This window comes from Nycticebus coucang, chromosome 6 (genome assembly GCF_027406575.1).
Source record: "Nycticebus coucang isolate mNycCou1 chromosome 6, mNycCou1.pri, whole genome shotgun sequence".
Lineage (NCBI taxonomy): Eukaryota > Metazoa > Chordata > Mammalia > Primates > Lorisidae > Nycticebus > Nycticebus coucang.
This window is the reverse complement of record NC_069785.1, coordinates 32880096-32902643: the sequence shown is the minus strand read 5'-3', so window position 1 is coordinate 32902643 and position 22548 is coordinate 32880096. Positions and strand designations below refer to the sequence as shown.

At 42.0% G+C, this 22548-nt stretch overlaps 1 protein-coding gene across 20 annotated transcripts in view; it reads right to left on the bottom strand.

Annotated features, from left to right (window-relative positions):
- Nucleotides 1–22548, bottom strand: part of HNRNPC (heterogeneous nuclear ribonucleoprotein C) — a 59540-nt gene that overhangs the window by 18054 nt on the left and 18938 nt on the right. For 12 of the 20 annotated variants that reach the window (XM_053594256.1, XM_053594263.1, XM_053594258.1 and 9 more), the window contains 3 exons: nt 6983–7260; nt 3254–3368; nt 2370–2417 (listed from right to left, as the gene is read on the bottom strand). In XM_053594256.1, coding sequence (XP_053450231.1) covers nt 2370–2417; nt 3254–3368; nt 6983–7223 — 404 coding nt within the window. In that variant the 5' untranslated portion in view covers nt 7224–7260. The remainder of the gene's footprint in view (nt 1–2369; nt 2418–3253; nt 3369–6982; nt 7261–22548) is intronic. The other 8 variants (XM_053594267.1, XM_053594271.1, XM_053594268.1 and 5 more) reach the window with 2 other exon arrangements.

The following is a 22548-nucleotide window of genomic DNA, read 5'->3' as shown; positions in this document are numbered from 1 at the left end:
TTATGGCATTCAAGGCCTTTTACAAGGTAGATTCAAACTATTTTTCCAGCCCAATTCTTCTAGCCCTTTAAAAACTAGTTACCATGGACTGTTTCTCAAATACCTATGTGAACATTTCCATGTCTAATTAAGGTGTTTACTAGGTGATTTGACTCCTTGACGTAACTCTCTTGGCATGATCAATGAAATCACAGAGGTAAAACATTCTGTAATCAAAACATTTATCTGGCTCAGCGCCCTTAGCACAGTGGTTACGGTGCCAGCCACATACACAGAGGCTGGCAGTGAGAACCCAGCTCAGGCCAGCTAAACAACGAAAACTGCAACAAAAAAATAGCCAGGCACTATGATGGGTGTCTGTAGTCCCAGCTACTTAGGGGGCTGTGGAAAGAGAAATCGCTTAAGCCCAAGAGATGGGAGGTTGCTGTTGAGCTGTGACACCACAGCCCTCTAACCAAGGGTGACAAAGTGAGACTCAAAAAAAAAAGAGAGAACACTTTTATTCCTAAAGTAAAATCAAAATTATTATAGACAATAGCACAAAAATGTAATGATGGAATACTGGCATTCTAAGGTAAGTAGCAGTATGTAACATGTCGTGTAACTTTTTTTTTCTTTATACTTTTTAGTGTATTATACAATAGTTCCATATACCATATAATTTAAAAAGCAAAACAAATACATCTACGATTTCCTTAATGCTAATTAAGACTAATGTGATGATAACATCAATGCAGGCATTATCATTGTATTTCCAGGTAACTGCGACCTCAGTTCTAAATCCATCATTCAAAGTCATCCCTATGTACACATTTTTCTGCCCAATAAACACTCATGCTATTTTGAAAGAAGAAATCATTAATATTGCAACTTCTTTGCCTTTAGAACTGAATCATCTACCCCACAAATCTACTGGACACTGTATCTCTCAAAGTAGTCTATATTATTAATGCATTCCATACTTCATACTATATTACATTTGTTTTATGTCCAAAAGCTACAGAATTTTTAAATTATTTGTTTTACTTTTGCTATGATCCCAAACCCATGCCAAGCTAATTGGCAAGTGAGGAGTTGCCTAACAATGGGGATTCATTCTGAGAAATACACCTTTGGGTATTTTCATCATTGTGAAATCAACACAGACAACATACACAAACATAGATAGTATAGCCTACGACTAACACTTAGGCCATATGGTACACCCAATTTCTCCTAGGGTTCAAACCTGTAAGCCATTACTGTAGTACAGTGGTTCTCAACCTGTGGGTCACAACCCCTTTGGGGGTCAAGTGACCCTTTCACATGGGGGTTCCCTAAGACCATCCTACATATCAGATATTTACATTATGATTCATACAGTAGCAAAATTACAGTCATGAAGTAGGAACTAGAATAATTTTATGATTGGGGGTCATCACAACATGAGGAACTGTATTAAAGAGTCGCGGCATTAGGAAGGTTGAGAACCACTGCTGTAGTGAATGCACAGGTAATCATTAACACAATGGAAAGTGTTCATGTATTTTAATAAATCTAGAACAGAAAATGTTATGGGATCACCACTATACATGCAGACTGCAACAGTAGAAATGTCAGCATGCAGCACATGACTATATTTAATAGTGAAAAATTACAAGAACACAGCTCAGCTTGTGAGTCCTGTTTCACCATCAGACAATCCAGATGGTCCTTACTTTTCATTTGGCATACAAAAAAAAACACACAAAACCTAAAACTGACTTCTCTCCAGAAAGTGAAAACTAATACCCTGGAAAATAATGGACATGTCCCCATAAACCCTGAATATAAACTGATTCTCTGAAATCAACAGAAAGGTCACTTATACCCAATGTTTTAGAAGAAGCTACTTTTTGGCTTGGTGCCCATAGCACAGTGGTTCTGGCACCAGCCGCATATACTGAAGTTGGTGGGTTGGAACCACCGGGGCCAACTGAATAACAATGCCACAACTGCAACAAAAAATAACTGGGCATTGAGGCTGGTTGAGTCCCAGCTACTTGGGAGGCTGAGGCAAGAGAATCGCTTGAGCCCAAAGTTTGAAGTTGCTGTGAGCTGTGATTCCACAGCGCTCTACCCAGGTGACAGCTTGAGACTTGGGGGTGGGGTGGGGGAAAGCTCTTTTTTTTATTTTGGTATAAACAACAGATACTGTTTAAAAACATATTTGCTGTTCAACATTAAAATGAAAAATATTTTTTCTTTTGTTTAGCAGCCTGGGGCCGGGTTCAAACCCACCAGCCCAGAAGCATGGGGTTGGCACCCTAACCATTTAGCTACAAGTGCCCAAAAATGATTCTTAACTTAGTAATTTTTTACTAGGAATAGACAAAGCATTTTTAACATACCTGTCATAATAATCCCGTTGAAAGTCATAGTCCAAGTCAAAAGAGGAGCTGAAAAATGAATAACAGTAAGGATTAATTCGGAGCGAATGTTATTAATTCACAACAGTAGACGGGAGAAAAAAACCATGCCAAATAAACCACAACTAGATCAACAAGATTAGCATGGAATAATCCCCAATCATTTAAACAATAAATCACTTAATTGCAATCACCTTACACCACTAGCCACTTAGTGGCCAAATTGGCAATTTGCATGAAAATTAACTAAAATTTAAATACATAATATAACTAAAACAAGAACAATGGTTAAAATATAACAGTAAACTAAACTTTTTTTTTTTAAAAGACAGAGTCTCAAGCGGTTTCCCTGGGTAAAGTGCTATAGTGTCACAGCTCACAGCAACCACAAACTCAAGCTCAAACGATCCTTTTGCCTCAGTTTTTCCATTTTTAGTAGAGATGAGGTGGTTTTGCTTTTTGCTCAGGCTGGTCTTGAACTCCTGAGCTCAAGTTTTCCACCCAGTTTGGCCTCCCAGAGTGCTATGATTATAGGCATGACCCACGCCGCCTGGCCTAACCTAAACAGTTTTATAACACCCTCCTTGCCTTTATTACTCCCCTGCTTCTTAGAAGCTAAACAGCCCCTCTACAAGTATCAATTTCTGCTATAAATATCAATCTCCTCTGCAACAGGAAAAACTTCTGGGATTTCTAATAATTCCCTAGTCAACAGGAAGAAAGGAGGCTTATTAACATGAAATAATGAATAAAGCATTACTTTTACACAGATAAAACATACTACATTTAACCCTCCCCCCATCGAGTAAACAGAGAAGATGCCCACTGATGGACACAATGCAGTTATAAATAATAAAGTTCCGGACCTGAGTAGAGGGGACGGAGAAGGGTGTTCTGGTACTGACCCGTACATCTCCGCTGCAGATCGTTTCACACCTGCTTTTCCTCGATTCACTTTTGGCTCTGCAGCCAGATTAATATCTGAAAAAAAACAAAAATAAAAATTCAATGACAACACTGTTGGAAATAATAAAAGCTACAACTACAGATTGTGAGTGCAATGATGTAAACCAAAAAATGACTAATAATGCAAGACACGACTGCAAGAGGGACTTTGCCTAACAAATGCAATCAGTGCAATCTGGTTTACTGTACCGTCGAATGAATCCCCAACAATAAAAAAAAAATTTTTTTTAAATGTCTAATAATGTATTTCACCTTTCCTTCTCATATTAAAAACGTTCACAAATTTTGAGAACTTACTCCTCCATTTCCTTGTGCACTTTATTCTCTGTATTATACCAAAGTGATTACCAGTCATAATAATCTTGTCTTTGGTACTCTCTACCCTCAGTTCCAACTTTAATTCAATCATCATGATTGAAGGCACCCACTCGGTTACTACTGCAAATGGAAAAGTATCAATGACTAATAATGGCCTTTTCATGGCTGGATAAGTGCATTTTGAATTAGCACAGACAAAATATTAGGATGAGTGAAAAAGTTCAGAAATAAGATGCTACTTTCAAAATACGACATAATTTTTAGCATAACTCTATTCCAGAGCAGCTACTTGCCCTGCCAACCACTGCCTAAGAAAATAAATACATACATTTTAAGAAAAGGAGAAGACAGTATTAAATTTATAATCAATATTCAGGTCATGTTTTGACTTCTGCAATTACAAGAGATGCTGAACACAACTTGTACTCATCTATTGTTATCTGTATATACTAAGTACTACAATTTTTTTTTTTTGGTTTTTGGCTGGGGCTGGGTTTGAACCCTCCACCTTTGGCATATGGGGACCGGCGCCCTCCTCCTTGAGCCACAGCCGCCGCCCTTTCATAAGTAGGTACATTTTTTGGCACCCTCTGTATATACTGACATCTTTCAAATACACATAGATGAAGTGTGCTAAAAAGTGCATTACATTCTTCCCTCCATTTTTGCCTAGAAAATTTCAATGGCAGTTTAAAAAAATCAAGTTTAGGGTGGTTCCTGTGGCTCAAAGGGGTAGGGCACGGGCCCATATGCTGGAGGTGGTGGGTTCAAACCCAGCTCCTGCCAAAAACTGCAAGAAAAGAAAAAAATAAATAAATAAATAAAGTTTTGGGCTCTCTGCCCATAGCACAGTGGTTACGTTGCCAGCCACATAGCCACATAAACCAAGGATGGTGGGATCAAAACCAGGCAGGGCCAGCTAAACAATGACAATTGCAACAACAACAACAACAAAAAAAAAAAAAAAAAAAAAACAGGCAATGTGGCAGGCACCTGTAGTCCTCCTAGCTATTTGGGAGGCTGAGGCAAGAGAATTGGTTAGAACCAAGAGTGTGAGGTTGCTGGGAACTGTGATGCCACAGCACTCTGAGGGTGACAATGAAACACTATCTCAAAAATCAATCAATTGGCTCAGCACTTGTGGCTCAAGCAGCTAAGGCACCGGCCACATACACCTGAGCCGGCAGGTTCGAATCCAACCTGGGCCCGCCAAACAACAATGACAGCTGCAACCAAAAAAATAACCAGGCATTGTGGCAGGCGCCTGTAATCCCAGCTACTTGAGAAGTGGAGGCAGGATAATCGCTTGAGCCCAGGAGTTAAGAGGTTGCTGTGAGCTGTGATCCCACAGCACTCTACCCAGAGTGACACCTTCAGGCTGGGCAGTGCCTGTGGCTCAGAGGAGTAGGCGCCAGCCCCATATGCTGGAGGTGACGGGTTCAAACCCAGCCCGGGCCAAAAACTACAAAAAGAAAAAAAAAAAAAAAGCAAAAAACAATCAATCAAGTTTTGGCTCGGTGCCCTTAGCAGGTTGGTTACAGCATGGGCCACATGCTGCAACCCACGCTGGCAGGTTCCAACCAGGGCTGGGCCAGCTAAACAAAGACAATTGCAGCAACAACAACAACAAAAATAAGTGTTGTGGTGTGTGCCTGTAATCCCAGCTACTTGGGAGGCTGAAGTAAAAGAATTGCTTAAGCCCATTAGTTTGAGGTTGCTGTGAGTCATGACGCCATGGCACTCTACCAAGGGTGACATAGTGCGACAGTCTCAAGGGAAAAAAAACTATTGGCTTCAAGTATTGGCTTCTTCAACTGTAAGATTAAAAAATAAAATTTTAAAAAAACAAAATAATAAAAGATCAAGTTTCTAATAAATTCTTATCGCTACAGTCATGTTACATATGACAACACTTTGATTTTCCCTGTACTTTGGGTGTTGGAAAAATGAATACGAAAATCTCCTCTGTATTCTCAATTACACTGCTCTGTGTACTTTCATTGAGTATTAATATACTGAATTTATGCACTGAAGAGTCTCATCACTCATCTTAATGCTCTCAATTTATGTAAATTATCTTGACAATGGATGACAAATATCTGAGGTACCGATTTCTCCATTTTAAAAAAGGAGGGGCGTTAGCCAGGCGTGTGCGCGGGCGCCTGTGGTCCCAGCTACTCGGGAGGCTGAGGCAAGAGAATCGCTTAAGCCCGGGAGTTGGAGGTTGCTGTAAGCTGTGGGAGGCCACAGCACTCTACCGAGGGCCATAAAGTGTGACTCTGTCTCTACAAAAAAAAATAAATAAATAAAAAATAAAAAAGGAGGGGCAGCGCCTGTGGCTCAGTTGAGTAGGGTGCCAGCCGCATACAAGGGTGGTGGGTTCAAACCCAGCCCCGGCCAAACTGCAACATAAAATAGCTGGGCGTTGTGGCGGGCGCCTGTAGTCCCAGCTAGTTGGGAGACTGAGGCAAGAGAATCGCTTAAGCCCAGAAGCTGGAGGTTGCTGTGAGCTGTGTGACACCATAGCACTCTACTGAGGGCGATAAAGTGAGACTGTCTCTTAAAAAAAAAAAAAAAGGAGAAAACTTTGGCTTGGTGTCTGATGCACAGTGGTTAGGGCTCCAGCCACATATGCTGAGGCTGGTGGGTTCGAGCCCAGCCCGGGTCAGCTAAACAATGACAACTACAACAAGAAAACAGCCAGGCATTGCGGTGAGCGCCTGTAGTCCCAGCTACTTGGGAGGCTGAGGAAAGAGAATCGCTTCAGCCCATTAGTTTGAGGTTGCTCTGAGCTGTGACGCTATGGTACTCTACAGAGGGCGACACAAAGAGATACTGTCTCAAAAAAATAAAATGAAATAAAATAAAATGAGAAAACTTAAAATTCAAACTATGCAGCCTACCTAACACATGAAGCATGAAAACCCTAATGCAGAGCTGACTCCAGAGCCCAACACATGACTAAGCTATATTTTCTCTCCCCAGTCCACTGTGAGCAAAATGCAGCCATTAGACAACACCATTTCCATCTCCGTCATCTTACTCAAGGCTGCCAACTGAGAGATATCCAGCCTCTATCCCACAATAGAGCATAACAAAGGATATCCTCTATTTAGCCTATTATGTCTTTAAGTCTAATATTTTTATTAGGCTGAAGTTGGTCTCAACACCCAGAATACCTCAGACTTAGCTTTACACACAGAGAGTATGATTAAACAAAGTAAGGGGGAAGAAAAGGGAAGGGTAACAGGACTAGAAAAACTTAGGCTGTATCACATCAATAAAAAAATTTTACTCAACCTAGAACTTACCTAAAACTTGGCCAGCAATCATTCTGCCATCCTCTCCTGCTACAGCAGCCCGGGCATTTCTCTCATTAACATACTGAACAAAGGCAAAGCCCTTGTGAACAGAGCAGCCCACAATTTTGCCATACTTCGAGAAAATTGCTTCCACATCAGACTTCTTCACCACAAGAGTGTTGAGATTCCCAATGAATACACGGGAGTTCATGGAGCGAGGGTCTGTCTTGTTGGTAACATTGCTAGCCATTGCGTTTGATGATAAGGTTCTTCACAAAGCGAAATAACTGGAAGGAAAAAACAAGTATTCAGGTGAACAGATGCTAAAAACAATATTGCTTGATAAAACTTAATCTACTCTCATTTTGAACTGCTGTAACAGCAGAATATCAGTATCAGTCCACTTAAAGATATCTCACAGCAGCAAATATAGACAAAAGTCCCTAAATATATCCTGGGAGAAATTCAACTTCCTTTTCTCCATTCAACTTCAGTAACATCAAACTATCAATTCACAGGGAGAAAAAAAATCCCCCCTTGGAGACCATTGGTAATACAATCCTCTTGGTTATTAATTCCAAGTGGCCCTTCTCTATTTTCAAGTCCTCATTACAATTCCTACCACCAAATTCTCTATGAATTTCTGCTGTTTTCCACACTCCCCATCATACTAACCAGTGATCAATAACTATCTTAAGATTCTTAACAGTGCTTCGATTAAAAGGAGTTTCACTCATTCTCCACCAAAATACAAAACTCCAATTTCTGTCCCAAAGCATTCATTAGTTAAATCAACATGGATAGCTTACACTTACCCTTTAAATGTAATTTTCTTATACAAAGGCAATAAATAGAATCAATTTATTTCCTCTGGAAATATGTATTTCCAGACATGTCAATTGATTTGTAACATGCTGCATATATAAAATACCAATATCATCTTTTTATAGACTGCATTGAACTCTACACCTACTTCTTATATGATGTCCTACAATATAGCTAGAACATTTAATAGTACCAGATGGTGATGATGATAAAAGTGAAACACATGTATTTAATGAGGATCAAGGGAACTAAGAAAATACAATTTTTCAGATTGTTTTAAACATACACTCTAAAAATTATTCATTTTTATATGTGTGATGAGGCTCAATCCTATCACAACACGCAAGATTAATACCCTTAATTTTGAAAGTGAAAATGTTTTTTTACATTTTTAACTTTTATGTAAACGTGCTGCCTTTTCCCATTGAAACCCCTAAAACTTCACAAGATTTAAAGAGTAACGTAAGATTCATTTCTCTTCACTCCTTAGAAAAATGCTGCGGAACCTCAAATCAAAAAGATACCAGCGTCTAGTACATCACCCCTTCCAGTGTTCAAGTAAATTGTTACAAGTTAGTTCTTGTTAATGATGTGCAAATATCCTATGTATTCATTTATCTATGTAATAAAACAGGTAGTATACTATAATTGATACATGATCCCTACCACTCTGAGCCTTAAAAGTCATTTAACAGATAGTACTAAACTTCTGTTCCCTTCGAATCATTCTGAAATTCTAGTATATCCTTTATCTCTGTTTCTAAATTTCATCTTTCCAAACAGTAGTTCTTATTTATCCTTTTTTAAGAGCACATAATGAAAATTAACAAACAGTAGCCACTGAAAATCACCTATAGCCTGACAGGTGTTGACTGCACCAGAAAATAACAATCATAGAGGAAGAAAAAAGAAACCTGCAAAAAGGCCTCTGATTATGAATACAATTGGTTAATCAAGACTTGCTATTTTTACAAGTAGAGATACAAAACCAGTTTTCAGAACTGTTTTTCACAAGCAATACACATATTAATATAGGAACACAGATAAAATCTCCCTGGCTTAGTAAGAAATTACCTACTGGGGAGAGAAGATGGCCCTAGGTACCATCAGCATGCTGTATGTAAAGGGAAATGGGAAAAAAAAAAAAAAATCACCAAACCATACACAATGAACAACTTACCCATTCAGCAGGGTACCCTCTACACTATGTATCAGAAATGGATGCTACACATTCATTTTATAACAATTATTATATTTATTTATTTTATGTAACGATTTTTCTCAATCTTAACAACTATGGCACCTAGTTCCAATTTAAGACTATAGAATTTATTTAGATGAGGGCGGCACCTGTGGCTCAGTGAGTAGGGCGCCAGCCCCATATACCGAGGGTGGTGGGTTCAAACCCAGCCCCGGCCAAACTGCAACCAAAAAATAGCCGGGCGTTGTGGCAGGCGCCTGTAGTCCCAGCTGCTCGGGAGGCTGAGGCAAGAGAATCACATAAGCCCAAGAGCTGGAGCCATGTGACGCCGCAGCACTCTACCGAGGGCAGTAAAGTGAGACTCTGTCTCTACAAAAAAAAAAAAAAAGAATTTATTTAGATGAAACATTCTTTGGAGCTAAAGTTTAGTGGAAAAGCATCCAGACATACAAGTTAAAAAATGCTAAGAATGGCTGTCATCGCTAAATTTAACGAACGATTATACTTCTCGTTTCTGTTGGTTATGATGTAGTTTCTAAATTTACTAACAAAAATCAAGAATTACTTGTTCATAGTTTACTACTGGCCAGGCATGGTGCCTCATGCCTGTAATCCTAGCACTCTTGGGAGGCTGAGGTGGGTGGATTGCCTGAGCTCATAGGTTCGAGGCCAGCCTGAGCCACATCGAGACATATCTCTAAAAATAGATGGGCATTGTGGGGTACACTTGTAGTCTCAGAAACTTGGGAGGCCGAGGAAAGATAATCACATAAGCCCAGAGACTTTGAGGTTGCTATGAGCTTTGACACCGTGGCACTCTACCATGGGTGACAAAGTGAGACTCTGTCTCAAAAATAAACAAATAAGGGGCGGCACCTGTGGTCAAGTGGATAGGGCGCCGGCCCCATATGCCGGAGGTGGCAGGTTCAGACCCAGCCCCGGTCAAAAAAAATAAATAAACAAATAAGTAAAACAGTTTACTATTATTTTACTATTTTAAATTGCACATGAACTTTTTTTTTGAGACAGAGTTTCACTATGTCACCCTTGGTAGAGTGCTGTAGCATCACAGCTCACAGCAACCTCAAACTCTTGGGCTTAAAGGATTCTCTTGCCTCAGCCTCCCAAGTAGTTGGGAGTACAGGCACCTGACACAAGCCCAGCAATTTTTTCTGTCGTCGTTGCAGTTGTAGCTGGCCTGGGCCGGGTTCGAACCCGCCACTCTTGGTACATGTGGCTAGCGCAATACCCACTGTGGTACCGACACCAAGCTCAGTTAGTGCTTGCATGTTATTTTAGTTTTCCTGAGCCCTTTAAAGTGGTTAAGACAGGTTTGATAGGTATAAAATTGTAGAATCACATTTTCTTTCTTTAAATATGTTACTCCATTTATTTTTACAAGGTTTCCTGGATTACTCACAGGATACTTCCGAAGTGTAAAACTTAACTCATTAAGTTTTTGTTTTTTTTTTTAAGACTAAAATAAAGAAACATTAACGAGTTTATCTGAAGCTGCCTCAAGTCACACAGACATTGGAGTAATCCTGAAGGGCAGATAAGACCAGGTCAGCAACTTCTACCCTTTTTAAAGGTTAACTGACTTAATATTCCGGACCAAAAAAAAAAAAAAATTAAAAACAGGCTGGGCACCCGTAGCTCAGGCAGTTATGTCGCCTGCCACACACACCAGAGCTAGCAGGTTCAAAACCAGCCTGGGCCAAAAAATAGCTGGGCGCTGTGGCGGAAGCCTGTAGTCCCAGCTACTTGGGAGACTGAGGATCACTTGGGCCCAGGAGTTTGAGGTTGCTGTGAGCTGTAATGCCTAGTCACTCTACCCAGGGCAACAGCTTGAGACTCTGTCTCAAAAAATAAATAAATAAATAAATAAACAGACAACCCAACCCCAGTGGCACACACCAGATTTCAAATGTAAAAAAAACAACTAAAGGGCGGCGCCTGTGGTTCAATGAGTAAGGTGCTGGCCCTATATTCCAAGGGTGCTGGGTTCAAACCCAGCCCCGGACAACCTGCAACAAAAAAAAAAATAGCCGGGCGTTGTGGCAGGTGCCTATAATCCCAGCTACGGGGGAGGCTGAGGCAAGAAAATCGCCTAAGCCCAAAGATTTGGTGGTTGCTGTAAGCTGTGACGTAACAGCACTCTACCAAGGGTTAGTGAGACTCTGCGGTAAGGTGCCAGCCCCATATACCGAGGGTGGTGGGTTCAAACCCGGCCCCGGCCAAACTGCAACCAAAAAATAGCCGGGCGTTGTGGCGGGCGCCTGTAGTCCCAGCTACTTGGGAGGCTGAGGCAAGAGAATCGCTTAAGCCCAGGAGTTGGAGGTTGCTGTGAACTGTGTGAGGCCACGGCACTCTACCGAGGGCCGTAAAGTGAGACTCTGTCTCTACAAAAAATAAATAAATAAATGAGACTCTGTTTCAAAAAAAAAAAAAAAAAAAAACTAAAAGATGAATGGGCCAAATTTTCCTATTTGTTTTGATTACAAATCTGTAGTATTTGACTATATTTCATATTTGGTTCCATTTTTGGAACCAATTTTAACAACCCCCTATTCAAATTAACAACAAAATACAAATAACTTCAACAATGTGGGAATTTATACATGTACACTATAAAAGGTAAGACAGCCTCAGCTCCCGTAGCATAATGGTTGCGGTGCCAGCCACATACACCAAGGCTGGCGGGTCTGAAACTGGTCCAGCCCAGCTAAACGACAACTGCAACAAAAAATAGCTGGGCATTGTGGCTGGCACCTGTAGTCCCAGCTGCTTGGGAGGCTGAGGCAAGCAAAATGGCTTAAGCCCAAGAGTTTGAGATTGCTGTGATGCCATGGCACTCTACCCAGGGTGACAACTCAAAAAAACAAAACAAAAAGTTGAGACTGTCTGTTTCATGATCTATTATTTCACTTCCAAAAAAAGAGTCAACAGCATCCTTTCTGATTCATCTGTGCAATTCTCAACTTGCTCAGCTTACTGCTATTGCTAGGAGGCCAGGGCAGGAGGATCCTTTAAGCTCAGGAGTTTGACACCAGCCTCAACGAAAGCCTCTGTTCTCTTAACAAAATAGAAAAATTAGCAGGGCATTGTGGTGAGAACCCGTAGTCCCAGCTACCTGTGGGGGCTGAGGCAAGAGAATCACTGAATCCAGGAGTTTGAGGTGTTTGTGAGCTAGGCTAATGCCACAAAACATTAGCCTGGCCAAGTAAATGAGACTGTCAAATAAAACAAAAACCCTAGATTGGGAGCTGAGCCCAATTAATTTAAAATTGAAGCCAAGCCTTCAAAGTCCCTTGCCTTGTTTTCTGGACACTAGAAACACCCCCTTCTCATGGAACAAAGGTCAGAAGGAAGGGAAATTATGGACCGGACACATTTTTAGACCATTCATCCAGAATGTTTTCAATATATAAAAGCATATATACTGCTAAAGTATGACGTTAGTGAACAAGGTAAGTTTCTACCTTGGGGCTATGTACCAACTCCTTTACCTAGCCACCACCTAATTCATACAGACTACTCAAATTATGCTTATTCTTAATGGCTTGGGGAAGAAAGAAGACAAAGAACAAAGACGCTATAAGTATGACTTGAATGTCAAATCATTAGAGAACAAGTGGTTTACCTCAAGTTATTAAGTTCAGACAGAACCATACCTTAAAATCTTTGTTATCTTAAAAACTAGCCTGTACATTCCATTTAAACTAAATACAACTCATTATCCTAAATTTTTTTTTTGGGGGGGGAGACAGACCCTCTGTCACCCTGGGTAAAATGCCGTGGCATCACAACTCAGAGCAACCTGCAACTCCTGGGCTTAAGCGATTCTTTTGCCTCAGACTCCCAAGTAGCTGGGACTACAGGCACCCACAACAACACGGGGCTATTTTTTTGGTTCTAGTTGTCATTGTTTAGCAGGCCCAGGCTGGATTCAAACCCATCAGCTCTGGTGTATGTGGCTGGTGCCTTAGCCGCTTGAACTACAGACGCCGAGCCTATCCATAATTCTTTCCCTTCTTTGGAGAATTTTAAAAACTAAGTGGCACTAGATGGCAGTAATGAGCTGCATTCCCAAGTTCCCAGTCTGACAATTTCTTGGTAAGTGTTTAATACCTTTTTGGATCAGCAGTTGTTCAACACACACCACCTTCTCTTCCGCCCTTTTAGGTTCTCTTGTCTTTTTGGTGCCCTTTCCAATACTACTTTCATTTTTTTTTTTTTATCAGTCTGGCTTTTATTTATAATTATAACTATCACCCTCTAGTCTCTATACAGGCACAAAAAACGCCCTTGAAAAGAATGGTGTATTACTAAATTGTTCCATTCCAAAGGATCTTATTAAAAACAGACATCTCAAGGAAAACACTTACCGTGTAAAGTGTCTATAGCATGCAAGAACAGGATATGATAGTTCTAAGACATTTTCAAGCTATGAAAAAACAAAGCTGTGGCTCAATCGGCTAAGGCGCCAGCCACATACACCTGAGCTGGTGGGTTCGAATACATCCCAGGCCCACCAAACAATGATGGTGGCAACCAAAAAACAGCCGGGCCTTGTGCCTAGCACCTGTAGTCCCAGCTAAGTGGGAGGCAGAGGCAGGAGAATCACTTGAGCCCAGGAGTTGGAGGTTGCTGTAAGCTGTGATGCCACAGTGCTCTACCCAGGGCGACAGCTTGAGTCTCTGTCTCAAAAATAAAAAAAAAAAGCTGAGCGGCACCTGTGGCTCAGTGAGTATGGCGCCGGCCCCATATACCAAGGGTGGTGGGTTCAAACCCAGCCCCAGCCAAACCGCAACAAAAAAATAGCCAGGTGTTGTGACAGGTACCTGCAGTCCCACTACTCAGGAGGCTGAGGCAAGGGAATCACTTAAATCCAGGAGTTGGAGGATGCTGTGAGCTGTGATACTACAGCACTCTGAGGGTGATAAAGTGAGACACTCAAAGAAAAAAAGTTTCAAATAAAGTATGCTAAAATGCCATGTTTACAGATTAGTATATGATCAAGAGAGGAACTGGATAATTAAAAACAGTACTACTAGGCAGCCACTGTGTTTTTTTGTTTTTTTTAAGAGTCTCACTTTATCACCCTCAATAGAGTGCACTGATGTCACAGCTCACAGCAACCTCCAACTGTGGGCTTAGGCGATTCTCTTGCCTCAGCCTCCCCAGTACCTGGGACTACAGGCACCACCACAACACCCAGATATTTTTTGCTACACTTTGGCTGGGACCAGGTTCAAACCGCCACCCTCGGTATATCACGCTGGTGCCTTACCACCCACTTACCCACTGAGCCACAGGCGCCGCCCCAGCCACCATTTGTAAAAAACTGGGAGAAACCTCACTCTACACAGCACATTATCAGTATATCGAAAATGTCATGTAAAAAACAGCATATGCAATTGTCAAAATCCAAGTTAAAACAACAGTTCCGAACAGTGTAATAAAAATCCAAACTCAATGGATCATAAACATGAGAAAATGCAATGTTTTAAAATACGGTAACAATATTTGTGACTATTACACCAGGGTAATGAACTCAGACTAAGTGTAAGCTAAAAGCACTGGTCAAAAGTTAAAGAGTATGTAAACTTCCATGGTCTCAAAGTATTTCCCAACAGATTACTCACTAATTACAAAGACAAAAACAAGAACTGTACCTTTACAATTAAGACTTGGAGGTTACCACGTAATTGACAGAACTTAGAATCACAACTGGTAGGACAATCGGACATAACTTGTGTCCTCATGTGAAACACACTGTATCACCAATGTAATATCTTTGTCTAGGTATTTCACTGCATCTATATACTATATAGATGGAAACAAGCTGACAATTACAAGTTTGTGGAAAATTATAACTGGTTGTGTTACTACCTCAAAAAAAAAAAAAAAAAAAAAAAGGAGTGCAGGGCTCAGTACCTGTTGCACAGTGGTTACTGCGCCAGCCACATGCACCGGAGTGCTGGTGGGTTTGATTGAACCCAGACGAGAACATTGAACAATGACAACTGCAACAATAACAAAAAATAGCCAGACATTGTGGTGGGTGCCTGTAGTCCCAGCTACTTAGAAGGCAGAGGAGGGAGAATCGCTTAAGCCCAAGAGTTTGAGGTTGCTGTGAACTTTGATGCCATAGCACTCTACCAAGGGTCACATTGATTATCTCAAAAAAATAAAGTGCAGGCCTTTCCCTACATTAAGAAATGCTGGCCCATTGGCCTCCAAGCTCGCCAGCAGCTGAGCACCTGGTATAGTGTGCATGCACTGGGGTGCTGGCTGCCTGGCATTATGGCACCTGGCTTCATGGGAGGCGAGCCCTGGAACCCAGAGGCCTCTGCTCCCTGCTTTGGGACCCCCTAGTGCTCTGAGCTGGCCTGGAGTCTTGTGAAGACTGGCACCAGCTCAGAACCAAATTCACTGTCCTCACTCTGGCATGAAGGCAATGGAAGATTTTTTTTTTTTCCCCCAGTTTTTGGCGGGGGCCGGGTCTGAACCCGCCACCTCTGGTACATGGGGCCAGGGCCCCACTCCTTCAGCCACAGGCACCACCCAAGGAAGATCGTGTTTTAAAGTGATGGGCAGAGCATCTGCAAGCCCTGGTCAGGTAACAAAGGTGGTAAAGGCCTTAATTATCTATCTTTAGAGAAAGGGTTTTGTTTAAGACAAACGAAGAATATTCAAGTTCTGTGTTTACAAAGGGAAGACAAGGGGAGCAGGTTGTTTGACTGATGGCATTAAAGCCTGCCCCTGACACCCCTGGCGATGTGTCTAATCCCACTGGGGCAAAGTGGGACCAGCCTCACATTCCACTCACATGACATGTCACATTGCTTGGAGCCTATTTACTTTGTATTTATTTGAACAGAGTATGTCCTAACTATTTTTACAGGTTTAATAGCCTGTCATTTTAAAGTTCATTTTTCATGAACTTTAAGTGAACTTTTCATTTTAAGTTCATTCACATTCATGTTCATAGTTTATTGTACCTTCCCATGCCACCAGGTGGGGAACGGAAGGGCGGGCCTCGAGTCCCGACGGCTACTCCCAATGTTCTGTCCAAAGAAATTCCTCTAAGGACTGAGACAGAAGGAAAGAAGAGTCCTTTGGCAAGCTGGGGCAGGGCTTGCTCCCAGGGAGACTCAGGATCTTGGCAATTTGAAAGGGAGGGGAAGACTGGGAGAAACCTCAGCATTGAAGGCCGAAGTCCAGTTCCCTAGACTGGGAAGATTTATTTCAGCCTTTTTGAATGACAAGGCAGTGAGGTGCCTCTCACTGTGAATTTTGTGTTGGGGGGGGGGTGCTGGAGAAGAGGGTAGGCACTGGCTCCCCCCAGTGCCCTCACTCAATAATACTGGTCAACTAGAGACTTCACAGCTGCACTTCATGCCACCAGAATGGCCTGCTGAAGAAAACTTCAATAGGATGCAAATATCAATGCAAAAATTGTTATATATAAATATATAAGAAATTTGTCAAAAAGCAAATTAAGAATCGGAAATTATGGCCGGGCGCGGACTATGGGAGACTGAGGCGGGTGGATTACCTGAGCTCAGGGGTTTGAGACCAGTATGAGTAACAGTGAGCCAGAGTAAGACCCCATCTCTACTAATATCAAAAACAGCCAGATGTTGTGGTGGGTGTCTGTAATCCCAGCTACTGGGGAGGCAATAGGACAAGGTAATGGGACAGAACATTGGCAGAGGAAGAACATTTTAAAAAAAGAACAAAATGAACAACAACAACAAAAAAAAAAAAAGTACTTCAAACGAAGAAGAACAAGCAAGTTAAAATTAAAAATAAAAATTAAAAAAAAAAAAAAAATTGGGGGCAGCACCTGTGGCTCAGTGAGTAAGGCGCCGGCCCCATATGCCGAGGGTGGCGGGTTCAAACCCAGCCCCGGCCAAACTGCAACAAAAATAGCTGGGCGTTGTGGCGGGCGCCTGTAATCCCAGCTGCTTGGGAGACTGAGGCAAGAGAATCGCGTAAGCCCAAGAGTTAGAGGTTGCTGTGAGCCGTGTGACGTCACGGCACTCTACCCGAGGGCGGTACAGTGAGACTCTGTCTCTACAAAAAAAAAAATTGGAAGGTATCACTTAAAACAGCCTTCTAATAAAGTTGTTTCAAAGCTGGGAAAAAAAAAAGAAATGCTGACCCAGCATGGTTGCTCATACCTATAATCTGAGCACTGTGGGAGGTTGAGGCAGGTGGACTGCCAGAGCTCACAGGTTCAAGACCAGCCTGAGCCAGAGCAAGACCTTGTCTCTAAAAATGGCCACGCATTGTGGGAGGCACCTATAGTCCCAGCTACGTGGGAGGCTGAGGCAGGAGAATCGCGTGACCACAAGACTTTGCAGATACTGAGCCATCATGCCACGGCACATTACCAAGGGTGACAAAGTGAGACTGTCTCCAAAAAGGAAAAAAAAAAAAAAAATTAAGGAAGGAAGTTTAGGCCTGTAATCCTAGCACTCTGGGAGGCCAAGGTGGGTGGACTGCCTGAGCTCATGGGTTTTAGATGAGCCTGAGCAAGAGCGAGACCCCGTCTTTAAAAATAGCTAGACGTGGGCGGTGCCTGTGGCTCAAGTAGGGCTCCGGTCCCATATGCTGTAGGTGTCGGGTTCAAACCCAGCCCAGGCCAAAAAATAAAAAAATAAATAAATAAATAAATAAATCCTAAAAAAAAAAAAATAGCTAGATGTTGTGGCAGGCGCCTGTAGTTCCAGCTACTCAGGAGGCTGAGGCAAAAGAACTGTTTCAGCCCAAAAGTTTGAGGTTGCAAAGTACCATGGGAGACATAGTGAGACCCTGTCTCAAAATTTAAAAAAAAAAAAAAACAGAAAAAAAGAATTATAATCCAATGCATCGAAGAACCGGCACCTCCACTGCTATAACTGACAAGCTAATTTTGTAGAATTCATTTGAAAGTTTATTAGAGTCAAGAAATGGGAAAGTAGATCCATACATTTGTATTAATTAAGCAACTGAGAATGTTGGATGTTCGGGTCTTTTCATGTTTGTAATTGAAAACAACACTGACTTTAAGTTCTGCAAATCCCTACGACAAAGTATTTAACAACCATTAACCAAAAACACGCTGCAGAATACTGAGTAAAAAATGTAGAGGTTCTATAACTATGTAATATGGTTAACTATTCCGTATTGGTAAAAATATATGGTACACATATAGTAATCAGTAAGACAGAAGACTAACCAGACTAAGATAGCACATTATGGCCCATGCCCCTAGAATCCTAGCATTCAGAGAGGCCAAGGCAGGAAGTCTGCTTGAGATCAAGAATTCAAGACTAGCAGCCTGAGCAACAGGCCAGTCTCTACTAATAACAGAAAAGGGCTAGCCTATAATCCTAGAAAGGGAACTGAGAAAAATACAGTATGGAAGGTTTTAAAAAAAAAAAAGGCACACCTATACAGGACCCTCAGCATTAATGAAGATCCAGCTTCCAGGACCATTACACTACTGTAGAAATTGTTCACTTAAGCTACACTGAATTTATTTTACATATATGAGTGTGTGTATATATATGCTTTTTTTTTTTTTTTTTTTAACTGAGAGTCTCACTTGGTCACCCTTTCATTACAGTACCATGGCCTCATAGCTCACAGCGGACTCAAACTGCTGGGTTTAAATGAGTCTCTTGCCTCAGCCTCCCAAGTAACTGGGACAACAGGTGCCCGCCACAACACCTGGCTAATTTTAGAAATGAGGTTTTGCTCTGGCTCAGATTGGTCTCAAACCTGAGTTCAGGCAATCCACCCCCATCAGCCTCCCAGGCACTGGAATTACAAGTGTGAGCCACCAAGCACAGTTTTAAGTATTTTCTTTTTCTTGGACAAAGTATCTTAGTCCAACTGCTCCCAACCTTGGCCCTCTTAAGAAATGGTACCTTATAATAAACACAGCTTGATATGAGGACAATTAATGACAATTAAGGTTATGAGGGGGGAGGAAAAGCAGAAAGAGGGAAGGAGGGAAGGGGGTGGGGCCTTGGTGTGGGGGCACACCACTTTATGGGGGCAAGACATGATTGCAAGAGAGGTTTTACCTAACAATTGCAATCAGTGTAAGCTGGCTTATTGTACCCTCAATGAATCCCCAATAAAAAAAATAAAGGAAAAAAATAAAAAAATAATAATAAACACAGCTTAATCTTTCAAAGCCCCTTTATATACAGTAGTGGAAATTTGGCTACTTTTGGAGAAGGGAATACACCCCTAATGCAATAAAGATGCTACCATTTCTGTAACTTTGGCATTATCACAGCTGACCCTGGAACACGAGTTTCAACTCATGGATCCACTTAAGACTCATTTTCTTCTACCTCTGCCACATGAGACAGGAAGACCAATGTCGCCTCTTCTTCCTCAACATAAAGGATACACCTGTAATCCCTAGCACCATGGGAGGCCAAGATGGGCGGACTGCTTAAACTCAGGAGTTGGAGACCAGCCAGAGCAAGACCCGAGACCTCATCCCTAAAAATAGCTGGGCGTTGTAGCAGACGCCTGTAGTCCCAACTACTTAGGAGACTGAGGCAAGAGAATCACTTGAGCCCAAGAATTTGAGGCTGCTGTGAACTATGAGTCCTCAGCACTCTACCAAGGGTGACACACTAAGGCTGTGTCCAAAAAAAAAAAGAAATTATACTCACATTTTTGCCATGCAAAGAAGGGGTTGGTGTCCCTAACACTATTGTTCAAGGGTCAACTATAAATAAAATCCCTAAATCTTACTTATTAATGGTACCTTCATTTCTGAGTTATTAACATCAAGCGTTTTACATTTCTTCGTATTTCATCTTTTATCTAAGCTTATAGTCCCTAAAGAACAGCTAATGAAAAGCTGACTGATTTTCTCGTGGAAAAGTATTAACAACCTCTCCCCATCATGTATCCCTCACTGATTTATTTGAAATAATCACAGGAGTCACATTATGGAGTAAGGTAATTTTGCCTCAATACAAAAGCCTCTTTCATGATATAGTTCAATTTCTAAACAATGACCATTAAAGTCTATCTCAACTGAGAAGCTAGTCTGCCTATTTTTTATACCACAAAATCCTCTACTCTGGTTTAAAGCAAGACCAGGAGTTAATAAAATTCAAACGATGTACCCTATGATCAAATGTCTTCCAGAATTCAACATAAATATAAAAATCCAGCCACATGGCCTGTGGCTCAGTCGGTAAGGCACCGGCCCCATATACCGAGGGTGGCGGGTTCAAACCCGGCCCCGGCTGAACTGCAAACCAAAAAACAGCTGGGCGTTCTGGTGGGCACCTGTAGTCCCAGCTACTCGGGAGGCTGAGGCAAGGGAATCGCTTCAGCCCAGGAGTTGGAGGTTGCTGTGAGCTGTGTGATGCCATGGCACTCTACCGAGGGCGATAAAGTGAGACTCTGTCTCTACAAAAAAAAAAAAAAAAATCCAGGCACAGGACTTTACCTAACAAATGCAATCAGTGTAACCTGGCTTATTGTACCCTCAATGAATCCCCAACAATAAAAAAAAAAAAAAGAGAGGAAAAAAAAAAAAATCCAGGCACAGGGCTGTGTCTGTGGCTCAATGGGTAGGGCGCTGGCCCCATATACCAAGGGTGGTGAGTTTGAGCCTGGCCACGGCCAAACTGCAACAAAAAAATAGTCAGATGTTGAGGCAGGCTGCTTGGGAGGCTGAGGCAAGAGAATTGCCTAAGCCCAGGCGTTGGAGGTTGCTGTGAGCTGTGTAACCCCAGGGCACTCTACTGAGGGTGATAAAGGAAAACTGTCTCTACCAAAAAAAAAAAAAAAAAAAACATCCAGGCACCGTGGTGAACACTTGGGAGGTAGGAACAAGAGACTGCTTGAGGCCAGGAATTTCAGATGAACCTGGGCAACAAATAGCCAGTCTCTCTCTCTACATTAGAACCTCCATTTGTTGACTACTGCCCTACACGGACCACTTCCTTAAGGATACCTAATTGCATAGATCAGACACACACCACATGTATATTTTCAGAACGGTAGACCTACTTCCTTATGTTGACCATTTACAGTCCCTTGAGGTTCTACTGTACATATCCAAATTTTTTAAATCCCCACACTAAAATACCCCATAGAGTAAGAAAACATATGTAATATGGATCTCACAGTTCAAGTCCTTAAACACTATATATGAAAATGCTTGAAATACATAAATAGGGGGTGCCAAAACATGTATGTACATTTTGAGAAAGGTGAAGAACTGTTATTGAGAGCGACGCCTGTGGCTCAGTCAGTAAAGCACTGGCCCCATATACCGAGGGTGGCGGGTTCAAACCCGGCCACAGCCAAACTGCAACCAAAAAATAGCCGGGCGTTGTGGCGGGCACCTGTAGTCCCAGCTACTCGGGAGGCTGAGGCAAGAGAATCGCTTAAGCCCAGGAGTTGGAGGTTGCTGTGAGCTGTGTGAGGCCACAGCACTCTACCGAGGGCCATAAAGTGAGACTCTGTCTCTACAAAAGAAAAAAAGAACTGTATCGAAATTGTAATATTTAATATATACCAATACTTTTTACGTCTCCCAATTACAACAGGTGTTCAAAGTGATTATAATCAGCATCCACCCACTTCTATACGGCAAATAAGTAGTAATACATGGGCAGCGCCTGTGGCTCAAAGAAATAAGGCACCAGTCCCATATACCGGAGGTGGCGGGTTCAAACCCAGCCCTGGTCAAAAAAACTGCAAAAAAAAAAAAAAGAAGTAATACATAGGCCCAGGGCCTGTGGCTCACGCCTGTAATCATTGCACTCTGGGAGGACGATGTGGGTGGATTGCTTAATCTCAGGAGTTTGAGACCAGCCTGAGGAAAATCAAGACCCCATCTCTACTACTAATAGAAAAACTGAGGCAAGTGAATTCCTTGAGCCAGAGTTGGAGGTTGCTGTGAACTATGATACCTCAGTACTATACCTAGGGCAACAGCTTGAGACTGCCTCAAAAAAGAAAAAAAAATGTAATACATAGTAATAACATCTCTTTAAAATGTGTATAACCTGGGGCGGCGCCTGTGGCTCAGTGAGTAGGGCGCCGGCCCCATATACCGAGGGTGGCGGGTTCGGACCCAGCCCCGGCCAAACTGCAACAGAAAAATAGCCGGGCGTTGTGGCGGGCGCCTCTAGTCCCAGCTGCTCAGGAGGCTGAGGCAAGAGAATCGCGTAAGCCCAAGAGTTAGAGGTTGCTGTGAGCCGTGTGACGCCACGGCACTCTACCCGAGGGCGGTACAGTGAGACTCTGTCTCTACAAAAAAAAAAAAAAAAAATGTGTATAACCTTTTTCGGCACCCCTGGTATATCCTAATCATTAGGAGTACAGAGCTTTGGGGTCAGACAAACCTGTTTCTAGTTCAACTTCAAAGTTTAAGCATCATTGGTGTCCTTCCCTTTGGGAAGTCAGATTACTTATGTAAAGTAAAGTTGATAGTATTTGTCTTATAGGGTAGCTATGAGGCATAGATGAAATAAGGCTAAAAAAACACTGAAACTAGAGCCTG